Source organism: Phacochoerus africanus, chromosome 13 (genome assembly GCF_016906955.1).
Source record: "Phacochoerus africanus isolate WHEZ1 chromosome 13, ROS_Pafr_v1, whole genome shotgun sequence".
NCBI classification, from domain to species: Eukaryota; Metazoa; Chordata; class Mammalia; order Artiodactyla; family Suidae; genus Phacochoerus; species Phacochoerus africanus.
Genome location: NC_062556.1, coordinates 7,686,946 through 7,709,309, shown reverse-complemented (window position 1 = coordinate 7,709,309; position 22,364 = coordinate 7,686,946). Strand labels below are relative to the sequence as shown.

General features: G+C 48.6%; 1 protein-coding gene across 1 annotated transcript in view; it reads right to left on the bottom strand.

The window, feature by feature from the left end:
* Positions 1 to 1,305: 1,305 nt before the first annotated feature.
* The window catches only part of LOC125113622 (WD repeat-containing protein 49-like), a 40,309-nt gene continuing 19,250 nt past the window's right edge, over positions 1,306 to 22,364 (bottom strand). Inside the window, exons 8-19 of the mRNA XM_047756441.1 lie at positions 21,655 to 21,700; positions 19,920 to 19,979; positions 16,969 to 17,134; positions 10,938 to 11,033; positions 9,363 to 9,421; positions 8,927 to 9,068; positions 6,368 to 6,407; positions 5,415 to 5,503; positions 4,219 to 4,409; positions 2,248 to 2,338; positions 1,771 to 1,919; positions 1,306 to 1,617 (exon numbers count right to left, since the gene is read on the bottom strand). Of these exons, the coding sequence (XP_047612397.1) occupies positions 1,306 to 1,617; positions 1,771 to 1,919; positions 2,248 to 2,338; positions 4,219 to 4,409; positions 5,415 to 5,503; positions 6,368 to 6,407; positions 8,927 to 9,068; positions 9,363 to 9,421; positions 10,938 to 11,033; positions 16,969 to 17,134; positions 19,920 to 19,979; positions 21,655 to 21,700 (1,441 nt within the window). The remainder of the gene's footprint in view (positions 1,618 to 1,770; positions 1,920 to 2,247; positions 2,339 to 4,218; positions 4,410 to 5,414; positions 5,504 to 6,367; positions 6,408 to 8,926; positions 9,069 to 9,362; positions 9,422 to 10,937; positions 11,034 to 16,968; positions 17,135 to 19,919; positions 19,980 to 21,654; positions 21,701 to 22,364) is intronic.

Genomic DNA, 22,364 nt, shown 5'->3' with positions numbered 1-22,364 from the left:
TGGGAATGAATGTACATTTTATGCTTGCAAATTGAAATAAAATGTTTACAAGATGTACATGTCATTTTTTAGTGGTTCCTTGCCTTAAAATATATTTCTGAAAATTAACCCAACACCTGCTGATGTTGGTCCAGTTGGATGAAAAGGTTTCTGCTGTTCAACCTCCTGTTTGGGACCCTCTAAGGAGCCCCACTCTAGCCTCTTTCACTGTTCACACCTCCCACTTTCCATTCCACTCGGCCCCTCACCAACGAGTGGTTGAGAATGAGATCCAGCTCTGAGTTCGGAGCTGACTTCCTGTGCTGCCTCTCCTTGGAGTGGACAGAAGCAGGTGTGTCTAAGCATCTGCCATGGCTGCTTCCTGCTCTGTGTGGGCTGTTTGTTTACACTGTTGGGAAGTCTTTTCCCACCTTACATCCCACAGCAGTTTCAGTGCTTTAGATGGAACTGCGTTCCCCCAAATTCATGTGCTTAAACCCTAACCCCCAGGTGATGGTATCTGGAGGAGCCTCTGGAAGGTAATTAGGGTTGATGAGGTCATGAGAGTGGGACCCCTCTGATAGGATTAGTGACCTTATTGGAAGAGAAGGGGCTAGAGACTACCCTATCTTCACCCCATGAGGACATGCAGGGAAAGTGCCAGCCTGCAAGCCAGGAAGAAGGCCCTCCCACACCTGGAACTGAATTGGCCAGGACCTTAATTGTGGACTCCCAAGTCTCCAGAACTGTGAGAAATAAATGTCTGTGGCTTAAGCCATCTAATCTATGGCATTTTGATACCACAGCCTGGGCAGACTAACTCTCTGAGGCAACCCAAACCACAGGAGGTCCCGGCAAGATACACAGAGGATAGCACCAACTCTGCTGCTGCCCACGAGGAAGATGCTGCTGCTGACGGACCCTGAGACCCCAGACGTCTGTGGACAGAGGAGCCCTCTCCTTCCCTGTCTCAGACACCACACACCATGACGTGCTCCACCCTGTCAGGCTGCAGATCCCCCTGGGAGATCTCCAGGTGCACAAACAGGGAGTATAAATGACTTGCCCAAGGTAACACTGTTTTCAAAGACAGATCTGTGACCATAACCAAAGCCCATGTCATGTTCTAGTAAGCCGAGTATTTTCCCAACCAGACTCTAGACTCACGGCCCTCTGCCATTTTCCGGTATGAAATGCATGACGATTGGTGTTTCTATGTGTGGTACCCGCTGACTTTGATGGCATCTGAAGCATTTTGCCATCTGACCTCCTGGAACAGAGACTGCCAGTTGTCTCCCCCAAGTCCTTTCTTGCCTTCCTCCTTAGTTAAAGAACTCGCAGCCTTTCTTGCAGGGAGGTGTGGCCATGTGACTCAGTTCTGGCGACCAAGACCTCCTGGAAAGTCGAAAGGGAGCTGATCTGGCTGGAAAGGGCACCCCTTCTGTCCTGGCCCCCTGTTCTTGCTTGGCCGTGTCTCTTCACGCCCAGCAGCCATCTGTACCATAAGGTGACCGTGACAGTGAAGGCCAGAGCTGAGACAGTGGGGCAGAGTGTGTAGAAGGGGCCTGGGCTCGTGACCACGGAGCCGCTGCACCGCGAAACTGGGGAGGTCAGGGTGGCATCATGGAGCCCCATGACCTAGATAAAAGCCCCCTGATGAGAGGAGCAGCAGGGGACATTGGAGGGGCTGTTTCTACAGCTGTCTTGGCTACTGGGACTCAAGAAGGCTGGTGTGGAGCCTGGGGAACAAAACTCCTCACAGAATTGCAGAGAGTGGCTTTACTCACTCACCCTCCTTCTCTGTAGCACCCAGGGCCCAGTGCGGGGAGACTGGCAGGAACACAGAGCCCTGCGTACCCCAGGCTCTCCCAGCTTTGGGAACCCCAAGCCCCGCCCCCCATGCCACTCCCTCAAGAGGTCACAATGGCAGCACAGGGCTCCTGTGGGAGGAACAGTGAGGTAGCCCTGCCTCAAACAGCCTGGTGGCACCAGCCACAGAGTTCAAGGCAAAGAACCTGCGAGGTGGCCCCTGACCACCCACAATGGCCAGATAAAACTGGGGCTCCTCAGTGTCCTGAGCCACGCAGACAGGACAGTAAACTGCTGAGATTTGAGCTGTGACCACGTCATACTCACAGGCTGTGGGGCTTAGGGACAAGTGACTCATGCTAATGACACGGTGGCCTGGGACAACTCAGCCAGGAAAGGCTGCCTTTTATTTCAGGAGGGCCCTCGCCTCCACCTGGGTGTTTTAGGCTGACCTGTCACTGCAAAACGCGTCCCATTGATGTGTGTCTTCTTTCATGTCGACTTTGAGGACGGAGTCTTCACGAGAGCGAGGGTGAGAGGTCTCTCCAGGCTGGAAGAAGGAGCGGAATCAGAATGGGAATCCAGAATCACCCTGATGACAGGGCACAAGGGTGACTCGTCAGGTACGTGGCTCTTCTGTGTTAGAGCAAGACCCAGGCTGGCTGAATCCATTAGATAACAAGGGCATTTCCCCCCGAGCCTTCACTCCACTCTCGAACCACCAACCCATCTGCGATGTTCTCCAGGTGAATCGTTTCTGCATTCAGTCAACTTATTTCAGCTGTGATTGTCTGACAGGCTGGCATCCTGGAAGAGTCACTCCTGACATCCGGAATCTAATCCACACATTCAGTGTAGCAAAGCAGACGTGCAGAGAAACATAACATTTTTAGGGCTGGAATGAAACTGAAAGACAAGCTAACCTCAGCCCTCATTTTATAGATCAGTGGAAGCTATTTCTGGAGGTCACCTAGTTAGTGCAGGCAAACTTCAGAGCAGACCTCAGGTAACCCTAACTCAACAGTGCTGCCAACTCTTCATTCTGTAATTTCAGTTGGGATTCCCATCAAGGGGCCCAGATATGCTATGTAAGGGCTCCTCAGGTTCTGTGTGTGTGTGTGTGTTTTTCTTGGAAAGAATTAACAGACTGTTTCTTGAGGTATCTGCAGGCAAGCTGGACAGAACAGCAAACATGGAGGCACCTAATGGTTTGCCTGCATACGATCAAGATCACTCAGGAAGTCTGCTGCTTCGGTGGGGAGTGAATACCATGTGAGTTTTGCGTTTTGATTGTGTTGAACCAAGAAGCCCTCCTCCCTTCCCCTCCCCCCAGTCCTCCTTCCTGCAGTCTGACTTCCCCCAGGTTGGCATGGGGTGTGGAGCACAGCATGCACCAGGCTTTTGTGCCCAGGAGCACATTTCCCCCACTTGCTCCTTCCTCCCTCTCTTCCCACCTTCCCTGTGCTGCTTTTGTTTTCCAAATTGTGGGCCTATCAAAATTAATGAACTCATATCAAATGCACACAGAAATGACTGTATTTCTAAATAGGCTGACAGTGCCAGGCAGACGCCTCCTGAGCCTCCTGGGAGCCACCAAAATACCGTGTTGTAACCTTGGGGATTCCTGTGAGCCCAAGGTCAGGGAAATGTGGGAGGCCCCTGCCAAGACAGAAGGTTTTCTCCATCGGCTTGCTGGGTCCCTCTGTTCCCCATTTCAAGCATGTCTGGGGCTCTACATGGACTTCAGTACCGAGGATATGCTGCATGATCAGTTTTCCAAGAGGCTGCCAAGGCAAAATCTAAGACACGTTATTTTGCTGGCAGAGCAGGTGTCCTGCTTTGAGTTGTAACATAACCAGTGAGCAATAGCTCATGAAATGACCTTCTTTTCAATTTATTAGAGAGCAAGCATTTCTTGGGAATCCATATATTTCACTGAGCTCTAAATCAAGACTGCATCTACCAAGGCCCTTTCAACATCTGTTGCTCCGACATTGACTTTCATAGACTCGGGCACTAAACTGATCCTTCCTTCCTTTCACTCATCAGGAAGCCCAGTGTTAAAATGTATTTCCTAAAGGTGAACATGTGCTGCAGGCTGGATTTTCAGCGTTTGTCTCTCTGATCTGACAGTGAGTCAAGCATGGTGCTGAGTCTCTTGTGTTCCAAGGCCACAAATAACAGCCTTTTAGCTGGTGAAAAGGAAGACAAAGTCAAGTGATGCTGAGATCAGCTCTAACTATCCCCAGATGGACCAATAAGCCCCTGCCCCAGGTCAGTAGCATGGCCTTGGGACACACTTTTATTCCTGCATTGACCTGGTCCTCTGGGTCATGCCTTGACCCTTCCGGGCTGTGCTTTGTAATCCATGCTGATCTGCCTGGAAGCTATGAAGTAAAGCCCAGATGAACGGGATGTGCCAGGACCCACCTCAGCACCGGCCTTGCCCTCCACCGCCTTCTCTTGCTCCTCCTCTCCTGTGAGTGTGGCGGGAACACTTCTTTCTAGTGCTGGGTGAGCAGGCATGCTCTGGGGGTCGGTCAGAACTTCACAGGGCACTCCAGACCGGCTCCAGGAGGCAGGAGTGAAAATATCCCAGGGGCTACTCTGCCCAAAGGTCCCTGGAAGAACAGAGATAAAGGGATAAATAATAAGCAGAAGGTGGGCGGGAACTCGCCTTCTCATCAGAGCCAAGCTGGCCTGGGTCTCCCTCATCCTTGCTAGCTCCACTTACTCAGATGCAGGTCTGCTCCTCTAGTTTCCAAGACGAAATTCCAGGGCAACTGGCCCTGGAGACTCACGCCCCGGCCATCTCCTACAAAATGTATCACCTTGGTACGCAAGAGACCAAGTATGGACTGAGAACTTGCAGGCTAAATCCAAAATAGTTCTGGCACCTGCCTCAAGAAACATCAGCTGGGGAGGCAAGAGAACCTACCGAAACAGGTACAGAGCCTCTCTGAGCAGTAAATCAGGTGAATGTCATCCCCACAGCCCGTCAGGCCAGGCCTTTCCCATCCCACAGCTCCCTCAGCCCTGAAGCATTCCTACCAAAACACAGTAACATTGTTCTTTCCAAACCCACTGCCTCCAGCCAAGCTGAGTTCTCTCAACTTAAATGTCTTTGACTGATAGTTTTTGTGAAAGTGACTTTAAGGTAGACACTAAATTCTCAGGTTGAAGCCCTAAACCCTAGTGCAACTCTATTTGAAGTAATTAAGGGTAAGTGAGGTCATTAGGGCAGGACCTTGATCCAACAGGATCAATATTCTTATAAGAAGAGACACCAGAGTTTGCATTCTCTCTCTCCCCTTGCCCATCACTCTCTGGGCCATCTAAGGACTCAACAAAAGACGTCCAAAAAGGAGTCCATCTGCAAGCCAGGAAAAGCCCCATCACTAGCAACTGATCATGCTGGCACCTAATCCCAGACTCTAGCCTCCAGAACCGCACACATGTGAGAAATAAAGTTCTATGGCTTTAGCTGCCCAGTCCTTGGTAGCTATTTCATTATGCCAGCCCGAGCTAACTAACACACTTGACCTCAGAGAATTCACGACCTGATGGAATTTCCATCTGAGGCCCTGGACCAGGACTGCGCTGGTGGCTAGGTGGACACTCCATACCTATGTACTCCCCGTCCGTGCTCCACAGGCATACGGTGTGGTCCAGGGAGGATGACAGCAGAAGCTTTTCTTCTTCTATCAGCTCCAAACTAACGAGATACAAGGGGAGGAGAGACCCCCCCCCCAAGGCTGCTCCAGCATGAAAGGGACACTGCTTAACGTATCAGTACTCCGTTAATTAAAGCTGGACTATCGAACCCAGGTTAATCTCGTAAGTCATTCCTGGTGCCATTCTCTCCCTGCCTCCTACCATGCTGGATCCCCTCCAAGTTGCCAACTCCAGCCCCAAGACATCAGACAAGATATATCGGAAACAATCTTATGGACGATGGGTCTGCAGGGAAGACCAAGAGGCTGAGAAGATCCTTCTGGTCAGGGCTTGGGTTTCACCCCAGCACTGACTCCTTTCTTCTTTTTTTTAAGGCCGCATCTGCGGTATGTGCAAGTTCCCAGGCTGGGGTCCAATCCGAGCTGCAGCTGCCGACCTACACCACAGCCACAGCAGCACCAGATCCGAACTGCATCTGCCAGCTATACCGCAACTTGCAGCAATGCTGGAACCTTAACCCACTGAAAGAAGCCATGGATCAAACCTGCATCCTCAAGAGACAATGTTGGGTCCTTAACCCACTGAGCCACAATGGGAACTCCTGACTCTTTTTAACTCTAGTGAAAAAATCTTAAACTTACTAAGCTTCTAAACTTACACTAAAATACCAAATCTATTCACGGAAAACAATCATCCATTTATAAGAAAGGTAAAGACCTCAATTTCTTCCTTTACTCTCTGCAGGTAACATATATATTCTGTTTACATCCACAGCAGCAGTATAACACTGCTCTCCTCTTTTGACTAATTCGGGGGGATTCTGAGAGAATCCATTTGATCAAAGCTGTGAAAAGTATATGAACTCTTTGACGCGTTCTTAAACTCTGAAATGGACGGTACTCACGATGTCACCGTGCTGACATGGGCCCGCCAGAACATCGCATCTAAATCAGAGGAAAGAGCACAGCTGAGTATGGTAGGAGAGGTACCACCACGAGGCTAGACGCTGTGTAACAGTCCCTAAGGATGGGCTCTGATCTGGATGAGCACCCAGCAGGGAGAGAGGTACTGGTGTGGCAAACCGCTCTTCTTGCCACATTAATCTGATACATGTTTATCAAGCACCTACTATGTGCAGGAGCCCACGCCAGCTCCAGACATAAAATGGGACATAAAATGGGGGGTCCTTACCCCATGGTTTCCTTTGGCACTTAGGGTTCAGTAAGCATGCAGCAGTAGGCAAGTAATCAAAAATGATTTTTTCTTTTTGGCTGCGCCTGTGGCACGTGCAAATTCTCCAGCCAGAGATCAAACTCACACCACAGCAGCGACCCAAGCTGCTGCAGTGACGTCAGATCCTTAACCCCCTGTGCCACAAGGGAACTCCCCAAAATGATTTTTAAAATAGCCTGGTGAAAGTCATGTTCCCAGTACTTGGAGTAAAGACCAATGCAAGGCAGATCACTCTTATTTCTAAATTCCAATTTCTCAGACTTTAGCATTTAAACTTCTCCTGTGGTGCAATAGGAAAAAGTGGGTAAAGGGAGGCATGTGAATATTTACCTTTAAATTGTCCTTACAGAAATGTATTTAATAAAATGTAACATAGCCATTTATGCAATATATTAAATATGCTAAGTAGACCTAAATATGCTTATATGGAAAGCTGGCTGAGATACAAAGATAAAAAAAGTCTTGAGGAGTTCCCGTCGTGGCGCAGTGGTTAACGAATCCGACTAGGAACCATGAGGTTGCGGGTTCGGTCCCTGCCCTTGCTCAGTGGGTTAACGATCCGGCGTTGCCGTGAGCTGTGGTGTAGGTTGCAGACGCGGCTCGGATCCCGCGTTGCTGTGGCTCTGGTGTAGGCCGGTGGCTACAGCTCCGATTCGACCCCTAGCCTAGGAACCTCCATATGCCGCAGGAGCGGCCCAAGAAATAGCAAAAAGACAAAAAAAAAAGTCTTGAAAATGATTTATTGTGGGTATGTGTGTATGTGCCTCTATATATTCATATACAGGTTAGGGTTAGGGTTAGGGTTCTGTGTATATATATACACACACAGAAACTTTCTGGAAGGAAATTCAAATTCATTACAGTGTTGCCGGGATGCAGAAATGGCAGGCTAGGCTGGTAGAGGAGGTCAGAGACACAACTACTGCTTTTCATTTTATACTCTTTCATGCTGTTTGACTTTTTTCTAAGCATGAGTGCTTCTATAATTGTATGAAAGGGTTTTAAAATTTTAAACATATTTTTGTTATTACCAAGGCATTATATATCCAGAAAAATTATAAAAGACAGATTTTTTTTGTTATTATTTTTTTCTTTTTTTGCCATTTCTTGGGCCGCTCCTGTGGCATATGGAGGTTTCCAGGCTAGTGGTCGAATCGGAGCTGTAGCCACTGGCCTATGCCAGAGCCACAGCAACATGGGATCCAAGCCGCGTCTGCAACCTACACCACAGCTCACAGCAACACGGGATCCTTAACCCACTGAGCAAGGCCAGAGAACGAACCTGCAACCTCATGGTTTCTAGTTGGATTCGTTAACTATTGAGCCACAGAGGGAACTCCATAAAAGACAGATTTCTAAAAACAAAAACAAAAAAATATCTATAACCTCATGCACAAAGAGACAGAATTTGTTACAACATTGACATATATTTTTCCAGACTTTCAGTTTTCCTTGTACATCTTCTTGTTTTTGTTTTTTTGCGGCATATGGAAGTTCCCAGGCTAGGAGTTGAATCAGAGCTGTGGCCGCTGGCCTACGCCACAGCCGCAGCAACTTGGGATGCAAGCCATGTCTGTGACCCACACCACAGCTTGAGGCAGTGCCAGATCCTTAACCCAGTGAGGGAGGCTAGGGATCGAACCCACATCCTCATGGATACGAGCTGGATTCGTTTCCGCTATACCACAACAGGAACTCCACATCTTCCTTTTAATAAAGGTAGAATCATACTGTGATGTTGTGATCTGATTCTTTTCATTTAACAATTTTATCATGAATATTTTCCCTGTGAATACATTTTCATATACAGCATCCTTATTTAATCACCAAATGGTATTCCAATGTATTATATACCATCACATCAATTCCCCTTAGGTTGGACATCGAGGTTTACCTATTACTTTCCTCTTTCTCTTTTGTAAATAATATGCTAATTCACAACCTTATAACTAAGTCTTTGTGCACATTACTTCTTTTGGCCAAATCCTCAGAAGTAGAATTGCTGGTTCAAAGCTTTAATGCACATTGTCAACTTGCCCTTCATCCAAGAGTGTGTGAGTGCCGTCTTCCTATATCCTTGCCAACACTGACTACTTTCATAAAAATATTTTTTTCTAGATCTGTTTCAGAGACCCCTTCCTCACTGGTACAATTTTATTTTATCAACCAGAATACTAAACTAAAACCGAAGCAGTGCTCATCTGTCTAACACGGAGAGCTCATTGCCTACTCTTGGGCGGCTGCAGCTCCGGTCCCCACATGCCGTACTCCTTGATGTCATAGACACGCACAAAGCCGTCCCGGTCAGCCACGTAGGCATGGGCATCTCCTGCTGTCACCACCATGCTGCTGACCTGGGCTCTGTCTTTGGACTGAAAGACACATGCACAGGGATCATTACACACACACACACACACACACACACAGAACCTATCACTGGTAAAGCTTACCTGTCAGACGATGGCAAGTGAAATACTATCTCCCATTCACAGTAAGAACGAGTCACCTTGCCTGTATTAATCTTCTGACAAGGTAGAAATGTAGATGATAAAGCTAAGGGCTTGGAGCCTGGCTGAGCTGCTTATCACAGAATCAGGCTAGGGTCAAACCCCAGCCCACCCAAACCTGAAGCATGGAACTTATTTCCAATTCACTGTGCAACTTACAGGAGTGAAGTTTGCAATAGGACAGGTCCTGCCAAACAGCCTCCAGAAGGTGATGGAGCCTAGGAAGAGAGAAGTAGGAGGAAGGGTGCCTGGGTGCTTGCACTTTGCAGTTCGTGAGCTCCCCGGGCCGAGTCCTGGAGCCTCTGCAGAGAGGCACTGTGGCCTCTGGGCTCCAGGGCTGCTGCTTTTCCGTTGGCCTAATCCGACCAGCTAGAACGATCGATTGGTACATGTTGGTGAAGAGGTTCTCTCGGTGGGTTTAGGATTAAATGGCTCCATAGCCTCTCTCTCCTCCACTATTCCAGGCAGCCTTCCTGACGGAGGAGGCGTCCTCTGGCTCTGGAGGGGAAGTCTGTGCCCTGGAGATCATTAACGTCTGTGTGTGTGCATGCGAGTGTGTGCGAACTCTTATTTTAAACACACCATGGAATTGCCTGATCAGAATTCTCTGGCTTCTCTTTCGCCTGTCAGTCACAATTGTTTGTTTTACACGTAGGTGTTCATACCAAGCCTGTGTAAGCCCCCCCCCCAATGCACACCTCTTCCTCTTGGGAGCTCCCTGAATGACCAGACTGTGGAGTCCCCCTCTTCTCTCAGGGAGGGGGCCCTGTGCTCCCACCAGGCAAAGCAGAAGTGAGGGATGCCCAGGGTGGAGGGCGAAAGAGACCCCCAGTGCTGACCCAACAGGAGCTTTGGAGCTGGGCAGAGTCGGGCTGTGGGCGGAGCTGGTCTCCCGGCCCAGTGAGGAGAAGACAGCCAGATGCCCTGGGCTCTGTGCACACGCCTCCAGCCTCCTCTTACAACCAGAATGACACAGGTGGCTGCTTTTAACTCATGATTTAAAATAAAACCCTACAGCTTCAGAACAGGACATTGGCCCACTCATTACATTTTGGGGGCGATGCCCAAGGCATGTACAAGTTCCCAGGCCAGGGATCAAACCCGGGCCACAGCAGTGACCCAAGCTGCTGCAGTGACAATACCAGATCCTTAACCCACTAGGCCACCAGGGAGCTCCTCCATTCGTTACATTTCACTGAAGCCTGGCGGTCCTGTCACCTGTGTACATGGCTAAGCTAGTTAGTGGCAGAGGTGGCCTCAGAAGCCCATCCTACGGCTCTCGGCCCAGCTTCCACAGCTGATCCCCATGACACCATTCTCTGCTCTTCTCTCAGCTCTTCCGTCAGCCTGCCTGGGGGTGTTTGCGGCATCTTCCCCTCATGGGCCGGGTTGGTATTTATTTAACTCCATTAAATGGCATCCTGTGAGCCCCACATCTTTCCAGGAGCAGTCAGCGCCCCCTGCCACCTGCAGAGGCCTCTAGGAAGCTGCTGGGCAGGGAGACCACGGGGAGGAGTGGGAATGGTCTTCGCTCCCCCAGCTGGCCGCCTGAGGCCCAGAGGGCCGGCGGAGTGGGGTCAGCCTGGGCTCCAAGCAGAGACCATGAAGAGCCCGAGGAAAACAGCAGTGGGAGCACTGGAGGGCTGGGGTGTGGGTCACCTGAATGCCCGGGGACCCTTCCTCTCCGAACCTGTCCTAGGCTGAACATCACAGCCCCTGTGGCTCCGTCCTCACCTTGGGGCCCGTTGGTGATCAAGGAAGCGGCCGCTGATTCCAAGTTGGCTGCCCGAGTCTTCAGGAAGGTGAGGCAGGAAACACTTCTGTCTGGGCCTGGGGACAGGAGAGTGTTGGGTTGTCCTCCCCCCTGCAGCTCCCAGCTCCTCCCTTATCCTTCCCAGCAGCCACCTGGGTGTCGGGTGTTGTAGAGCTGCCCTGGGCCTGGCCGAAGCAGGCACAGTGTGCGCCGGAGTGCACACAGCCTCAGCGGTTCAGAACCAGCCCGGCCTGACTGGTGGGTAAAGTCAGACGCGAAGGCTAATGGGCCCTGTGGCCCGGGGCCCCTTGGCTCTGCCCCAGGACCCTAGGACTTCTGGAGAGAGACAGGGATGGGGAACTTGGGGTGGGCTGGGGGGAGGGGCAGAGAGGGCTGGCAGGGCGGTCACAGCTTTGCCTGGAACTCCGTGGGCAGTTCCCAAGAGGACCCCACTGCCTAGAAATCCTGGGCTAGAATAATACTAAACAACCTTTCTGTCGCTTTTCACATTCGTCAAGATGTAAAACTCTGTGACATCATATGGGGCTGGATTATCAGTCCCAGAGTCAGAGGAAATGGAGATTTAGAATAGTGCAAAGCTTTGTTCGAGGCCATGAGCAGTTCATTCTTTCCTTCCCTGTTTTTTTTTTTTTTTTTTCTTATCATGTCTGTTACATCTTCAGTAGGACTAGGCATCGTGCTGAGTGCTCTGGAAATCTGGGGAAACAGAGAATCCAACCAAACCAAAAGAACTACCCTTGACAAACAAACAAGATGCTGTGGGGAAGGGAGAGGGCAGAGAAGGCTTCTCAGGAAAAGGAGCTTTGGATCTGGAATCTTAAAAGATGAAAGAGGCACTGGGCAGAGTGGGGGCCTGGGGAGGTCCAAAAGAAGACATCAAATTGGTCTTCACAACACAGCTAAGTGTTGAATTACCCCTAAACCCATTGCCCCACTTCCCCATCTTCCACTCCTCCTACTAGATTTTATTTTTTTGTCTTTTTGTCTTTTCTAGGGCCACACCCATGGCATATGGAGGTTCCCAGGCTAGGGGTCGAATAGGAGCTGTAGCTGCCAGCCCACGCCACAGCCACAGCAATGTGGGACCCGAGCCATGTCTGCAACCTATACCACAGTTAGCGAGGCCAGGGATCGAACCTGCAACCTCATGGTTCCTAGTCGGATTCGTTAACCACTGAGCCACGATGGGAACTCCTCCTGCTAGATTTTAAATACCATCAACACCGGGGCCACATGCGTCTTTTTTACCACTTATTTCTAATTCTCTCAGAGTGCTTAGTACACAAAACCCAAACTTTTGCTGTTGAATAAAAATCCCATAGACTTACTTAGATGCAAACCTCAAGAGCCACAAAGAATGTAGCTCCTTGGATGTTGGGAGTGGGGTGAGGAGCTCCTTTATCTTACCTTCCCTGAGCGTGTGGGCTCTGGGGGTACCTGGCCCAGACTGGAGGTGAAAGGAAAGGTCTCATGTAATAACAGGGTCGGTGAGAAAGTTAAATATAAGATGTGCTGGAGTTCCCGTCGTGGCGCAGTGGTTAACGAATCTGACTAGGAACCAAGAGGTTGCGGGTTCGGTCCCTGCCCTTGCTCAGTGGGTTAACGATCCGGCGTTGCTGTGAGCTGTGGTGTAGGTTGCAGACGCGGCTCGGATCCCGCGTTGCTGTGGCTCTGGTGTAGACCGGTGGCTACAGCTCCGATTCAACCCCTAGCCTGGGAACCTCCATATGCCGCGGGAGCGGCCCAAGAAATAGCAACAACAACAACAACAACAAAAAGACAAGAGAAAAAAATATATATAAGAGGTGCTGCTCCCGTGTCTCAGCACCTTGGGGACATCCACCACTCGGGCCATTAATCATTCACCAACATTCACTCTGGCCTGACTCCAAACTCGGCGTTGTGCTGTGCACTGAGAAAACCAGGGGACGTGGCAGACTCAGGCCCTGGCCTCGGGTGGACAGTGATCACACTGGGATTATCTGCTTAGTGGACACCTGCTGTGCCAGGCATGGTGCTAGGCCTTTCTCGACACCGCCATATTCAATGATCATAACCCTAGTTGGACATGATGCTCTGGACCTTCCCGGCCGTGAGACAGGTTTAAAAAGAATCGCATGGCCTGAGGTCACAAACTAACTCACGGAGGGACTGAAATTCAAACCCAGGTATATTTGCGTCCAAAGCCCATGCCCTTGACACTGGGCTTTGGTTGCCCTTAGGGGCTGAGGGTTCTCAGAAGTGGATGGAGGGCCACCTACAGGGTGTCCTCCTCAATGCCTGGGATCCAGAGTCAGTGACTGAACTAAGTGTCACCTTACTCTCAGGTTCTCTGGCTCTTAGAATATCGACATGGGGAGGGGAAGGAAGAATGATGAAAGGGGGGAGGGGCAGCAAAGATAAACCCCTTCGCAATGGCCACTTCATCCGGGGAGGGGCTGTGGAGTACCGGGAAATGGGCACGTCCCTGCTTCCCACTTACCATGCATGGTCTGGGGGAGCATTTCACTTCCCTTGTCCTGTTTCCTTCATCTGAGATAGGGAGACACCACCTTTAATTTCAGAGTTTCAGTGAAAATTAAGTTAGAGACTCTGTGGGAATCGTGACTTTGCTGTGAAGGCTGAATGAAGACACTACACCTAACGTACTCAGAGCCTAGAGATGCTCACTGCATGGTAACCATTATAATGGTGGTTACTTAACTCTAGCCTGTTTCCTCCTCTATGAAAACAGGTCCGATAGCACCTATTCTCCAGGTCAGTGTGAGCACTAACACCATGTACAAAAATTAACTCAAAATGGATGAAAGACCTAAATGTAAGACCTAAAGAAATTTAACTCTCAGAAGAAAACATAGGACAGAAGGTTCATGACGTTGGATTTGGTAATGATTTCTTGGATAAGGCACCAAAAAGCATAGGTAACAAAAGAGAAGACAGACAAACTAGACTTAATGAACATTAATTTTGGGGGTCATCAAAAGGCATCCTACAGAATGGGAGAAAATATTTGCAAATCATCTATTTGATAATGGATTAATATCCAGAATATATAGAAGACTTCTAAAATGTAACAACAAAACAACCAAATTCAAAGATGGGCAAAGGATTTGAACAGACATCTTTCCAAAGAAAATACACCATAAGCATGTGAAAAGATGCTCAATATCACTAATCATTAGAGAAATGCAAATCAAAATCACAATGAAATACCACTTCACACCCATTAGGATGACTAACACTGAAAAATCAGAAAATAACAAGCGTTAGGATGTAAAGAAATGGGAACCCTGGGCGCTGTTTGTTGGTGGGAACAGAGAATAGCAGAACCACTATGGAAAATAGTATTTTGGTTCCTCAAAAAATTAGAAATACAATTACCATATGATCTTTTGGTATATACGCCAAAGAATTGAACACAGGGTATTGAAGAGATCTTTGTACATGTTCAAAGCAACATCATTCTCAACAGTTAAAAGGTAGAAGAAATCCACATATCCATCAGTAGATAAATGGATAAGCAAACTGCGGAATACAAACATGATAGAATATTACCCAGCCTTAAAAAGGAAGGAAATTCCTTAATATGCAAAACACGGATGAACTTTGAAGTTATGCTAAGTGAAATAAGCCAGTCACAACAGACAAATCTGTATAACTCCATTCCTGTGAGTAACTGAAATCTAGAGACAGACAATAATGGTGGTTGCCAGGGGCTGGGGGGAGGTACTATTTAAAAGGTATAGAGTTTCTTTTCAAGAAAAGTTAGGAGGTTGGATGGAGATGATGGCTGCACAACAGTGTGAAAGTATTTAACACCACTGAACATTTGAAAATAATTAAGATGGTAAATATTATGCTACGTGTATTTTACCACAATAAAAAAGCAGCAGCAGCAAAATAGGAAAATCCTCCCAGTTAGTACGCAAATTTCCTGGATCTTTGCCTGATTGAAATCTCTTGGTCTCTCGCGCTCTCACTCTCAAATTCTTTTTCTTTGATCTGGGGGAAGACAATAATTCCCAACATGTAGAAGGATGGATAAAGCTAAAATGTTGAAAAGTTGTCAGAAAGAATAGGTTTTCAACTTCATTAGCTTTGCCTGCATAAATACCTTTCTCTCTCATCTCTCCTCTACTGAGGATGACTTCAGAAGAATTATCGGATGGCTTTCCAAATAAAATGGCAGCCTCTAAACCAATCCCATGTGAGAAAGACTGCCCCGTTCTGTTCTGACCTTCTAGAAGAGCCAGTACTGCCCTTTCCCGGAAGGGTGAGGGAACTTTCACATTTTCCCACCTAATTTGTGCAATTTTTGCAGTGTTGAAATGTGAGTAATTGGGAGCTAGAGCTGGCTTTGCATTTTTGGAGCAGAAGAGGAGTTTTTCAAAACCAGCAGTCACATAATTTTAGGCAATAAATGCTGCTGCAAACATGGTTTTAAATGAGAACCGCTGGCTGAAAGGTCAACATTGCATTCTTGGCCAGTGACTTAATTTTCATTTTAATGCAACGAAAATAAACCTTTAGAAGGAAATGCCACCATTTTCTCCCCCAATGGTTTTTTAAAATTCTTAGGCCTTCTCAAAAAGGGTTTCACAGATGAGTCTTTTTATATGTAGTAAAGAGGACAGGAATAGACTGGATAATAAATCTACAGGTAAGAATTCTTTTTCATCTCATGACGTGCAGAGCTTTCGGTTTCTAACCACCGCCCTCTGGGGCGTCTCTCAAGCGAGGCGAGGCTGACTGCATCGCTTCAGCATTATTTTACCTGTTGGGCATACACATCTTGTCTCTGGATTTAGACTGTGAGCCTCCTGAGGGCAGCGCTGGCGCGAGACTCTTCTACTCACCTCTGATAGGGCTATGCCCATGGGAGCGGCTCAAAAACATTCTCTGGTCCAGTGAATTTTTTCCTCGGCTATTAGGTCATCAACCGCCTAAAGCAGGGACCGTAATCGGGAGCTTGTGGTTCTTTAAAGGCTGGCTGATTGAGGTTCAGGAGAATGCAGGAATTCTCCAGTTTTAGGCAAAAATGCCCAACACCCTGGGTCTACCCTGTTGCGCCCCCGGGGGCGTGGGGCAGTGGGTCCTTGAGCTTCTGGCAGATGAGTGTCTACAGATGGCTACTTGGGAACGATGAGCCTGGACTCTGGATGTGGGGGGAGGGATGGTAAGAAGCCTGTTTGGCTGTGAGTCCCCACCAGTTTTCCAGTCCAGCAGCACCAGCAATAAAACTGATAGATAAGTGAATCCCGTGGTATGTGTTTTCCATACGATTCAGGACTGGCAGGCAGAGGGATGAGAACAGCAGTTCCCACCCTGAGCACTGGGCCAGCACAGAGCAGGAGCCTGTCAATATTCTTCCAATGAATGAGTGAAGGAATGAGCCCGTGATCACTTCAGCAGAGAGAGAGGGCCTTGAAGAAATGGAACCAGGGCAGAAAGATTGAGGAGAGGGGTGTGCGAGTGGGGAGAAGTCTTGTAATGTACATGAGTAGTAAGAACAAACCCCAGTGGGAGATGCAGGGGGATCTGGAGCCCAAAGCCACTAGAGGGAGCTGATGGTGAAGGTGGCATAAAGCCCGAGGGCACACAGGAGAGAGACCATCAGGAGACGATGTCTGAGCCGGTCTGGGAGCAGGCCAGCTTGGTGGATGACAGAGGCACATGGATGGTGGTCCCGAAGGCAGAGAAGTAAAATCCGTGTAAAAGCCCTTGGGGATGGCAGGGAAGAGAGTCCTCCATGTGGGCAGTGGGTGAGGAAAGGGTTCCGAGAGGTGGCGGGCTGGCCTGGGAGATGAGCTTTGATGGCTGGGTGCCTGGGGATACGCCCTCCGAGCTTTGGGCATCTCCAGCTGACAAGCTAAGCCTGAAACCAGGGCAATCCCTTATAACCGGGGAGTGCTCCAGGGCTGAGGTTCTAGACAACCTGCCAGGAGCCCGGCTGCGGGGCCTGTATAGAGCGGCCGCTCACCCCCCAACTACCTTCTCTATCTTCTGCGCCATCAGAAGGGCTGGGGGTATTCAGTTTGCAGCACACGTGGCCTGAGATGACATTCCAAATGATAATCTCCCCACCATAGCTGGAGGTGGCAAGGAGAAAAGAGGGGCACTGAGCCACACACAGGATGTCCTCCTTGTGTCCGTGGTCCTAGGAAAGAGAGGGGCAGACTAAGAAATCCAGTCCCTAGGCACCCACAGCTAACTTCCCTTCCTCTGATGCCTGAGACAGAAGATGCCCAAGGGTCCCTCCTGTGATTGCCCACATCAAGGACTCACCTGGAACCTGTGGCCCAGCCCAGGGATCAGAGGCATCCCTCCAGGTAGGAATCCACTTGCAGGTCGGCCAGAGGCACTGCATCTCCTTGGGTCAGTTCTAACACCTTTCCCTGGATGTGCCACTCACTCCTAATAGCTTCCTCACCTCCCCATGGCACTGGCATGGGGACTGCTAACAAGGAGCCCTCTTTGGGGCTGAGATGTTTATGGAACAGGACAATGGAAACCAAGCACTGGTCAAGAGGGCCTGGCCTCCCAAGAGCCCAGGTTTAAATTCTGAACCGTGGAGTCTCTGGACTCAATTCCCATCTGCACCCCACTGTGGCTTACAAGTGCTTTAGGAACTGGAATTACCTACTCTTCTGAAAGGAGGATTTGCGATATGGATCCTTATGGATTACAGAGGAATACAGATCCTCAAGAGAGAAGAAATGAAATGAAAATGTTCTTGCTTTTGAGACCAGGGCTGCAGGGTTCCAAGGGTCCCTGGCCATTATTCCTTGAACTTTCTCACTGGGGTGCAGTTTCCTCGTAAGGAGAACTGGCTTCTCTTGGGGCTGTAAAGACATTCTTTCTCTGCTACCTGCACACACTGCCCACAGAGTGTCCCTTGAGGTCGTACCCGTGATCATCTAAGCTGCTCCTTCTACTTGAAAGCAGCTGGGAAGACGGTGGGTGAGACAGTTGGAAAAGAGAAGGTCAATGGCTCTCTCCTCCCCACGATCCCAGCCCCAAATCCCTCTCCTTCCCAACTGAGAGAACACCTGTGTCTGGGCTGCTCCTCCTGTGGTCCCCACTGCCTGTGGAATGACGCTTATATGCCCTGGCATGGCTTTCAAGCTCTGATTGATCTTCCCAACTTCATTTGCCGCTCTTTCTGACGCTCTGGCCCTCAGACTATTCATAGTCTTTGCAAGCAACATGCTTCTTTCTCATGCTTCCGGGCTTGGCTCACACTCTCCCCTTTCCTCTCATCTAGACTGCCGTTCCCTGCCTTGGCCTCCCAGAAAAAGCCGAGTAATCTTTTAATATCCTGTATGACGTCGGAGCAAAGCTAGTTCCCACCTCTGGGTTTCTCCAGCATTTTAAACATTGTTATATCATCTGTCACATCGTATGATGATAATTTCCTTAGTTTAGCTCTTTGCCAGTCTGTGAGACTTTGGACCAGGAATCACATCTTATTCATGTTTGAAGCTTCTGTGCCTACCTACTAAGGATGGCACTATGATAGTGCTTGATAAGGATGCGTTGACAGAATTATCATTCAGTGAATAAATTATATTTTTTTCTTCTTAGGGCCGCACCTGCATCATGTGGAAATTCCTGGGCTAGGAGTTGAATTGGACCTGCAGCTACCAGCCTACACCACAGCTCAATGGCAACACCAGATCCTTAACCCACTAAGCAAGGCCAGGGATTGAACCCACATCATCATGGATGCTAGTTGGGTTCTTCACCTGCTAAGCCACAATGGGAACTCCCTGAAGAATGCGCACCACTTCAATTGTCTTCTTCCCTCACAAAGGCCATGAATTCCCTGGAGGCCTTTTCTGCCTAACTTTGTTCTTTCTCTCAACAATCGCTCATCTGCAAACTCCATGAAGGCAGGGACTGTGTGGTCACCACGTTGCTCATCACTGCCTGTTCCCTGAAGAGCACACGCTGGGCACACATTTGACACATGCTAGTTGAATGAAAGCATATTAATTGGGCAGGTACTATTACCCAGGCACCGAGCCCTGTCCTGGGAATATAATGGAGAAAAAAGAAAAGGTCTGCCTTCATCTAGTTTGTATTCTAGTGACTTGTGGCTCTTGGAATATTGATGAGGCATGAGATAGGGCTGGGTGGAGGTAAAATGGTTATGCACAGGGACCTTTCTTAACACCTTTTTTTTTTTTTTTTTTGGCTGCACCTGTGGCATTTGGAAGTTCCCAGGCCAGGGATCCTATCTGGGCTGCATCTGCGACCTATGCCATAGCTGTGGCGATGCCAGATCCTTAACTCGCTGTGCCAGGCCAGGGGTTGAACCAGCAATACCACAGAGACAAGTCAGATCATTAACCAACTGCGATATGATACAGTGGGAACTCCTTAACACTTGTCTTAATAGCTTGTCATCCAGACAATTTTGAGGCAGGTCATTCAACCCTAGGAAGCTGTAGAAAATTGGGGGCAGTTTGAGTGACTCATAAGTCCTCTGGTTATGGACCCCTAACAAGCCACAGGGCAGCAGGAAGGTCATCTCTTAGGTTCCCTGGTCACCCAAGGATGGCACCGTGAATGCACATGGCTCTGCATGCTAAGTAGAAGTGGAACATGGATGTGTCTCTGAGGAGAGGCACACCCGTCACACCCCGGCTGCTGTTTGTGCTCTACAGGGCCAGGCAGAAGTCAAGGAGAGCCGCAGGGATTTGCTCCCAGGCTTCCTGCCCCAACTTGAACATGGGCCATCACTCTTCCTGGAGCTCAGGGCTCCTGGCTCTAGCTGGACCCCAGTCAGGAATCCCACCACAGCAGAGGATTTGGAGGCTTTTGATGCTGTGACCACCCTAGGCAGGCCCAGGGGACTCAGGATGAGCCCCAGAAGTGAAGGACATCCCCTTCAAGTGCCACTGTTTGGGTTAAGAGCTGGACAGTGGACCACAGCTCACCAGGTCATCCTGCCAGTGTGGCTGCGGCTTCCGGAAGTGACGAAAGTCACACGGTGTGTCCTGCATCCAAAGCAAAAGAAGAGATGTGGTACCAGCAGTAAAATGAGCTGCCAACACACTCACAACTTCAGAGAAAGGCACTGGCACATTTTACAACCCTACCCCTCACCCCACCAGTGATGTCGATTTTTGAAATGTCAAAGCAAATTCCCCTAGTGCCAGTGGGAATAAAAAGCAATCCACTCCTGACGTTTGGGTGATTGCATTTCAGCAAATCATATGTCAACTGACAAGCTCTCCTCAGATGGTCTGCATAGCTTTGCTTCCATAATAAGACCTATAGCTGTTGCGTGCACTAAAGCAAAAGCCATCAGCCCAGGAACCTGTAATATCAAAGGACAAATTCAACGCCAAGACCTATCAGGTAGTCATCTCTCAAATCATCTAAGCATGCAAGGCTTAGGGTGTGGAATACAGCACACTTTCAAAAGAATAAAGAACTTACAATGTAAAAGACTTTGGAAATCCAGGACCATCCAGCATAGCCAGCAGGGGAAATAAAATGCCACAGGTGGATTTAAAACTTAGTTTGAGTCAGCATTTTCATTCCCTGTCTCTGGATCCCTTTTCCAATCTCTAAGCCATAAAACAAGATTTTTTCCCATAGAGATGCTTAGGGATGGCATAAACACCCATCCCTTCTTCCATTTAGAGAGAGACTAGGACATAAGGACAAGGTGGGAGGAAGAAGAAAGAAATGGAAGGGTTGGACAGCTGACGGTCTAGTTAACCTGCGATTGAGGTGAGAACACTCTAGACGTGGCTAGAAGGAGGAGGGAACACAGGCAGCCTGTGCAGAGTACGGAGACCAGGCGAGGTGTGGGGGAACTGATGACGTCAAGGCAGAGTCTGGTCCAGCTCTCCAAAGATGCCCTCTCCACCCGACAGCTTCCCTACCTGGAGCTCTGTGACACGGTGATTTATAATAAGAATATATGGTCTTTGTCCGAATTCTGGCTCAGAGTTCCTAGGACCGTGCCATTTCCTAAGAGATGAGACTGGGACGCTCCTCACCCTGCCCCATTTCTTGCCCTCGCATCTCTGCCATCTGGCTGTTCCCCATTACATCCTTTCACAACACTGATAGTCCAGTAAGTAAAATATTTCTCTAAGTTCTGTGAGCTGCTCTAGGCAAATTAACATAACCCAAGGAGTGGGGGTCAGTGGAGCTTCTGATCTACAGCCACTTGGACAACGTGGACTTGCAGTAGTGTCTGAAGTGGGGGTCGGGAGTCTTGTATCATGTAGGACTGAACCTGAACCTGTGGAACCTGATGCTTTCTCCAGGGAGACAGTGTCAGAATTCAGTCCAGTCGTAAGATACCAGCTGGGGTCGGAGAACTGCTTGTTGGTTGGGAAAACCCCCAAACATCAGAACTGGATGCAGAGTCTTGACTTTTCTTCCCATAAAAAAGTAACTAGAGAGAAGGTACCAAAACGGAAAAAATAAAGAGAATTTTTAAAGGGAGGGAGGAAAGAAAGGTGGGGAGAGAGAAGGAGGAGGAGGAAACTCTTGTCTATCTCACCACTGGGCTTATACCAGACAGAGGTAAAAAGAATTTCTTTATGTTTGTTTTTAGAGTGAAAAAAGAATCAACAGGGGATTAGAGTGGAGAGAAGGATATCAATCTAAAGCAGGGTTTTGATATATCACAATTTTGTACATTTCACTTACAAAGTACACGTTTATTCTTCTATCCCATCCAACAGCAATGATGAACCTAGAACAATAACAGATGATTACATTTTGATATGTAAGTTTCCACCTGTTTAATTTTTGCACAGAATCAGTACTGTGGCTTAATTTTGCTGTGTTTATGTAATAAATGAAGAGAGCAGGAAAATAAGCCCTGTTTTTTATGGAGAGCAAGATAAAATGTGATTTGATAAATCAGGGTCCGTTTTTAAACTGGGTCTTAAAGGATTAGGAAACAGAAACAGGATACCCTGTTGTTTCCATGGTCTGGTCCACGAGCAGCTGCCTCCTGAGGATTATGAGCCTGAAAGCATGGCTGGACCACGGAGGCAGGGCACAAACAAACAGATCAAAGATTGTTTTTAACGCTTTCGTGTTCAGGAGGGAATTGACTGGATTTTTATTCTCTGACATATGGCTGCTGAATTTACTTACTCTCGTTTGTGATTTATTCCTTGATAAAGTGTTTGGTGGAGAGATACACTACTTCCTATCTCTACCTCTAAACAGTTATCAGAATAGGGAGGAATTGCCTCCCATATTCTGAAAGGGCCTAGTTGCCTAAAGTACCATCAGGGAGCAACTACAGTTCTGGGGACTTCTTTGACATACTTCCTACTGAAAATTCCTGTTACTATCCCGGTGCCCTCCTCTAGGACAAATTTTGTATCAAAAAGATGCCCCACTAA